This window comes from Temnothorax americanus, unplaced genomic scaffold (genome assembly GCF_048541705.1).
Source record: "Temnothorax americanus isolate GAGA-0224 unplaced genomic scaffold, ASM4854170v1 Scaffold6, whole genome shotgun sequence".
Lineage (NCBI taxonomy): Eukaryota > Metazoa > Arthropoda > Insecta > Hymenoptera > Formicidae > Temnothorax > Temnothorax americanus.
This window is the reverse complement of record NW_027509751.1, coordinates 3,031,393-3,037,766: the sequence shown is the minus strand read 5'-3', so window position 1 is coordinate 3,037,766 and position 6,374 is coordinate 3,031,393. Positions and strand designations below refer to the sequence as shown.

Here is a 6,374-nt window from a genome sequence, read left to right as displayed (position 1 = left end):
AGGCTAAGTCAGTAGACTTTTCGTATAGGTTACTCAATGTTCGTTAATGTTAAAATATTCATACAAATGATAGGTGTATTTTTTGTCTCTGTAACAAGTAACTTTCACCTGAAAATCTTAAGCTTGTTGTAGTTCTAAATACAATACTGAAATAAAAATAGATCTTTTTTAAAAAAGAACTTTTAATATGTAATATACGCAGCTTCTAGTTATAATTTGCTTCATATAAATGTGTCTTTGAAATAAACCGCTTCACTCAGTAATCCTTTAAATACGCATATAATTTATATTTTACGGATTGTCGAATGCAACATAAAAATAATAAAAGAAAATAAAAGTTTTCGTGATGCCATACAAATTACAAATTACAATTTAATAACAATAACATTTATTTAAGCAATTCCGTCATGTGTCACGCATATACGCAATTGACAAATGCATCGAATTCTAACAGACAGGAAATGACGAGGAAAAAGTAACTTATTTCTGTTGATAATGAAATTCTGAATGGGTCGTAAGGCCAATCAGAATATCCTCAACATTACCTTCGCCATGTAGTTCTCTACCGTTCTTCCAGAAGCGCGTTTCAGTGCGGCTCTGTTTCGAGAAGTAAGTAAAATAGATACATTTATCTTTCAGAAAAAGGAATGTAGGTCGACGCTTCTTGTATTTTTCGTTCCAATTGTATTTATCTTTTAGTCTCTTCTCACTTTTACCTAATAAAACATTCAATAATTCTATTCGTCCGAGTTTAACTTTGTTCTTTAGATAGTTTCTAAATCGTTATTGTGTATCAATTTTTATTTTACATCTATAATTATATATTTATATTATAATTTACCGATATATATATACATTAGGAATAAAATTATTTAAGATATTTTACATCTTTATGAAGTCATAATTCCATAATTAATTAATCTATTCTATTTTTTGCTACTGTAACATCTTTCAGCAAAACATTATAATTTTTAATTATATTTGTTGTGTTTTAAATAGCAATTAATGGATTTGAAAAGTATTTGCAAAGTGTTCATATTAAATTTTTTTTCGATAGTCGTAATATCGACATGACGGAAACCAAGGAAGAGAATAACTGCAACAGCACCAACAAAAGCAGCAACAAAATGGAGAAACGATTTATAAAGTGGACGGCCGTTTTGTTTTATATCTATCTTCACGCCTTTGGTTCGGCCGGATTATACTTTCTGTTCGTTAAAGCGAAATGGCTGACAATATTCTACTGTGAGTATCACAAATCATTACATAAAACTATAAACGAAAAATGGTATAAATATAAAATCAATTAACTCTCTATGAGATCAGCTTATTTCTGCCACTATTCCAAAATAATGTTAACATCAAACTGCTAGTACCTTTAAGTATTCTGTAAAATACAAGCTTTAAATATGTATTCATGAATAAAGCTTTCTGCCAATGGATTAATTTTTGTAATATGTCTATTATTTTCTTGTTGGTGGTCATTTAACACGCGCGCATGTTATGGTAATATTTAATATTAATCTAATATTGGCTAATTTCAGTTCTATTCCTCGTCACAATCAGTTCCATAGGACTGACAGCGGGTGCTCACCGATTATATGCACACAACACTTTTGTCGCTACATGGCAACTCAGACTCTTCATAATGCTAGCACAAACTATGGCAGGCGTGGTAAATGAAATGTTCAAATATTCAAATGTCTTAATATTGTGCCAATTAATTAAAGATATAGTAAAATCAATTTTAGAGTACAAAAATTTTTTGTATGGCAACATGTTATTTTTAATATTTATCTTTTACTTACATTTTTAATATTTATCTCTTACATATATGCATTTTTACATGACTATTAACGAGGTAGACAACTTTGACAGGCGAAAAAATAGATCTTTTTTTTTTAAGTTAAATATTTAAGAAATAAAATACGCTAAATATTTGAAATTTTTGCACATAATTCTATACCCTTTTATGGTCATTTAAAAAAAATGACCATAATTGCTAAAAAAATATTAATAATAACGGGAGTTATGGGTAATAAAGGGAAATAGTTCTTTCCGTTCAGTAGCTGGTTGTGGACATGATTCCAGAGTAATAAAAAATCTAAAACAAAATTAAAAAGCGGATTCATAATCCAGAAAAGTGTCTCTAAAATGTGTTGAAAGCAAAATTTAAAGAAAAAAAAAAAAAAAAAACATTTTTATTTTATTTTATTAAAGAAAATGCAATTTTATACTTTTTGAAAGAAATCGTTGGAGCCGTTTTCGAGATTTCACGTCCATCACCAGCTACTGAACTGCTTTCCTTCATTACCAATAAAACTCCCGTTATTGATATTTTTTAATAATTCTTTTTTTTAAATAACCAAATAAAGTTTGGTTATTTAAGTATAAAAAAATATAGAATCATGTGCCAAAGTTTTAAATACTCACAGTTTTTTATATTTCTTAAATATTTAGTTTGATAAAAGAAGATAAATTTTTTGCTTGTCACGCCCCTTAAAGGTTGTCTACCTCTTTAAAGTGTTTTACCTATATCAATTGCACGCTTAACATTTTTGCTATGTCACTTTTTCAGTGGTTTTATTCGATATATTTTTAATAAAACTGGATTGCACAATTATCGTCATTACTTATACATTCTGATATATTCTATATCATAAAGTTCTAAGTCATCCTATTCAGAATATGCATATACATATACAATACATAATAGCGATCATGTTAACTGACTAATAACACTTTCCAACAAAAAAAGATGCACAGGAATGAGAGTAATCGTTTTCCGTGGGTTTTTGAACGTTGAATACTATCCCGTTTATTAATAAGTCACAATTTTGAGAAATTTGTAACTGCAAAAAAGGCTATTTTTGTGTATTTTGGCATATTATAACTATAGGCTATGTAATGCGTTGAAGAAGTTTTATTGCAATGAATGGATCACAATTAAGTTGTTAGAACTTTCAGCTTTTAAAAGGAATTTGTTGTGTTGATTATAGTTAAAAAGATATTAATGATCAACATAGAGTCTATTGCATCAAAATTGTGACTTACATAGAACATAGATCATTAACCCTCCGTCACCACTGTTATTTTTACTATTTTCGTTGCCCCCCTGGGTCCATTTTGTCCAGGCTGCCAGATCCTGGCGTCCCTTGGCGAGTGAGTTCTCACTACTAACAACTTTTTTTAGAGAGGGGAGCCAGACCTCGCCTCTCTTTATTTCGGAGATATTTGACGAGCTCAAAATTTTGCTTGTGCCCAAAATACTCCAGGGAGGTGACGGAGAATTAAAGATCTGTGAAATATTTTTTTAATTATGTTACTAAAACTCCAGGGTTTTTCAGGTCGTTAAAAATTTCTCCAATACGTCACATAGTGCAGTTAGAGTATGCCAAAATCCACTAAAATAACCCTTTTTTGCAATATAGCGGATATCAAAATTATAAATAGTCGAATTTTTACATTAGATTAGAATTCAGCTATGTTTTGAATTTATCAAAACATTAGATTAGTATTCAATGATTAGTATTCACGTGATAGAGCAATTTAGTAAGAGTTCGTATTCGGCGTTTATTAAAACGAATATTCTCTTTTTGTACTGGGAAAAAAAGTAATTTTTTGTTGAACAGTGTAATCGCAAAATTAATACGAATCTAGAGATGCATTTTACAATAAAGAACGAAGGCTGTACAATGAACAAAAAACTTATCTAGCATTATTAATAAATGTTTAATGTTGCATATATATAAAAAAAAATGTAAATTACAAAAATAACCATATTTAAATTTTTATCAGGGTTCAATATATGACTGGGTATTTTGGCACAGAATGCATCATAGATATTACGGCACCGAAAGGGACCCGTACAATCATAAGAAAGGATTTCTTTATTCCCACGTGATTAGTAATCTCTTATCAGCACCCTCTGACTTGGAGACATACGCGAGAGACATTGATATGCGCGATGTGGATATGGATGGATATGTTTGGACGCAACAAAAGTATGACTCTTCAATTATATAGTTCAAATGTATTATAAAACGGCTTATTTTTTATGCACTGCTTTTTTCCTATGTAAAGATTATATAAAAACGGAATTATTTATAATTTTTTATTATTATCTATAGTTCTGTGCTTCATCATTATCCTTTCTTTTCAGGGAATATTTACTTTTCTATCTCTTTATTTATTTAATTTTCTAGTTTCCCACATTTTTCTTTATTAGCTATATCTTTACTTATATTTATTTTATTTCATTTTTTTGTATCTGAGGGGATTCTATTCCAAAGCGTTATATTATCTAATTCTAATCTATAACTTATCTATCTAATTGCGATATAGAAAAATAATTTATTAAAACAAGTATATTGCGCAGGTTCTACTGGATATTCTTCTTGCTTGGACTTCTGCTACCTGTCTACGTGGCTATAGAATATTTGGATGAATCATATATAAATTCGTTTTTAATCATTGGCGCAGCGCGATTATTAATAACCACCAATATTTCTTGGCTAGTAAACAGCGCCTTATTGGTTTGGGGCCTGAAGAAAGGAGACAAGTTAATATCTGTTTTTAATACTCTCTCGCTTTTATACAAGCTATTCTTCGAGATGCCGAAAAGTCACGGTACCGTTCGTATTGACAAGGATGGTATACATTGCAAGTAGCGCTTGACTAAGGAATCTGAGAATTTTAAGAATATTTCGTCGTAAATTCCAAAAGCATCACGAGTAAAAATAAAACTACATTCTTTTTCTTTCATAAAAGATTTAGGTTTTTTCTTATATCAATTATACAATTATTCTTACAATTAATTTAAAATATTAATAAAATTATATTGTTATTAACAAGCTTTAGAATTTTATATTATCTAAAAATCCTCGTATTAGTGAGACTTTAATATACTACCTTTCTTCCTTCCTTCCTTCCTTCTTTCCTTCCTAATAACATTCGTGTCCCTGTAATTTTTATAATTATAATAGCGTAATCTTTGTCATTATGTCTGTTGATTTTGTTTCTAATCTAACATTGATATTTCAGGTTCCCGGTCGATGACAATTCCGTCTTTTTCTTGTCGAAGAGTTACTGGCTGAATTATCATTACGTGATACCGTGGGACTGGAAAAATGATGAATTCGGCACTTACGAAATGGGATTCATCACGTTCGTCGTCAAGATGTGGCGCGAACTCGGACTCATTAACCAGCTAAAGACCGCAACTAGCGACGATGTGCGAGAAGCTCTCTACAAGATCGCAACATCGAAGATGACGTTGAATGAAGCTCTGGCGGAGATAAAAGAGAATGCGGAAGAAGCCGCTTACAAGGAGAAACTGATATATCGCCATTAGGAAAGCGAATTCGCTAGAGAGTAAATTAATTTAATGAAATTACTACATGTAACTGATATTTTGTAAATTTTAGTTAAAAAAGTAAATTGTTTGAAATTTTGTGTAATAATATATGCAAAATAAACATCTAATTAAAGTTATTTACCCAGATAGCCAAACCTGCGCAGATAGATTCTGAGCAGATTTTTTACAGTAAATTTTTCATGTCAGAAAGGAAACACAAATTTCACACAACAGCTGCTGTATCAAACAATGTTGTCAAACTGTTGCCAGAAATGCGATAAAACCTCCTAACATGGCTTTGTCTGCGTGGTTTCTATTGCCAATCTGTTTACATTGCCTGTCAGCAGGCTTCGTGTTCGGCAGAACACGAACTCATTGCGAACACAGATGGTTTTGGTGTAGAATCTAATCAAATTTGTTGCCAATTTGTGCGCATGCTGCTAATATTTTGTTTACTGGGTAATTGTAGGACAATTTAAATCCCAATTTATATTAATCATGAAATTTCCTGTATATAATATATTATTTCTTTTATAAATTAAGTATATAACGCCTGATAAATTCATTGTCTAATAAAGAACGATACTCGCTAAACTGGAACACTCATTTATTACTACATTATGTAACTGGTTTATGATATTACTGATTAAAGTGATGTTTGAGACAATTTTACGTTTGAATTAAAGGTGTAGACGCTGAATAAAGAGGGTACGTAATGTCTTTACATAAAAATATATATAAACACTTTATTTTAGTTATTAATGCGACAGCTCATTGATGTATAATACAATACGATACCAGTCATGTGATTTCTTATATTTAATAGTAAAAATATAATAATTTTATTTTTGTGTCCTCAATAAACATATCATTTGTCGTGCTTGCCATACTGGACAAACATAAAATACGAATTGTAATCAAAAGACCGGATGTAGAAATTTGCAATAATGTTGACTTGAAAACAAATACGCGCGATTGTTACGTGTTAAAGTATCAATTTAAATTCTGTAAGGATATA

The 6,374-nt window shown here is 30.2% G+C and overlaps 2 protein-coding genes across 11 annotated transcripts in view; both read left to right on the top strand.

Moving 5' to 3' along the window:
- The window catches only part of LOC143905328 (glutamate receptor 1), a 124,782-nt gene that overhangs the window by 32,645 nt on the left and 85,763 nt on the right, over positions 1–6,374 (top strand). The window lies entirely within an intron of this gene.
- LOC143905341 (acyl-CoA Delta-9 desaturase-like) lies at positions 450–5,493 on the top strand. Its single transcript, XM_077420741.1, has 6 exons — positions 450–609; positions 1,058–1,245; positions 1,545–1,675; positions 3,799–4,004; positions 4,379–4,561; positions 5,044–5,493. Exons 2-6 carry the CDS (start codon positions 1,071–1,073, stop codon positions 5,351–5,353), a joined length of 1,005 nt encoding a protein of 334 aa, XP_077276867.1. The 5' UTR covers positions 450–609; positions 1,058–1,070; the 3' UTR covers positions 5,354–5,493.

Excerpts from the sequence above, each read along its gene's own strand:
- LOC143905341 (XM_077420741.1), top strand. The coding sequence starts at position 1,071 with ATGACGGAAACCAAGGAAGAGAATAACTGCAACAGCACCAACAAAAGC. Across the intron at positions 1,246-1,544 it reads ATGGCTGACAATATTCTACT|TTCTATTCCTCGTCACAATC; the intron begins GTGAGTATCACA and ends GGCTAATTTCAG. Across the intron at positions 4,005-4,378 it reads TATGTTTGGACGCAACAAAA|GTTCTACTGGATATTCTTCT; the intron begins GTATGACTCTTC and ends TATATTGCGCAG.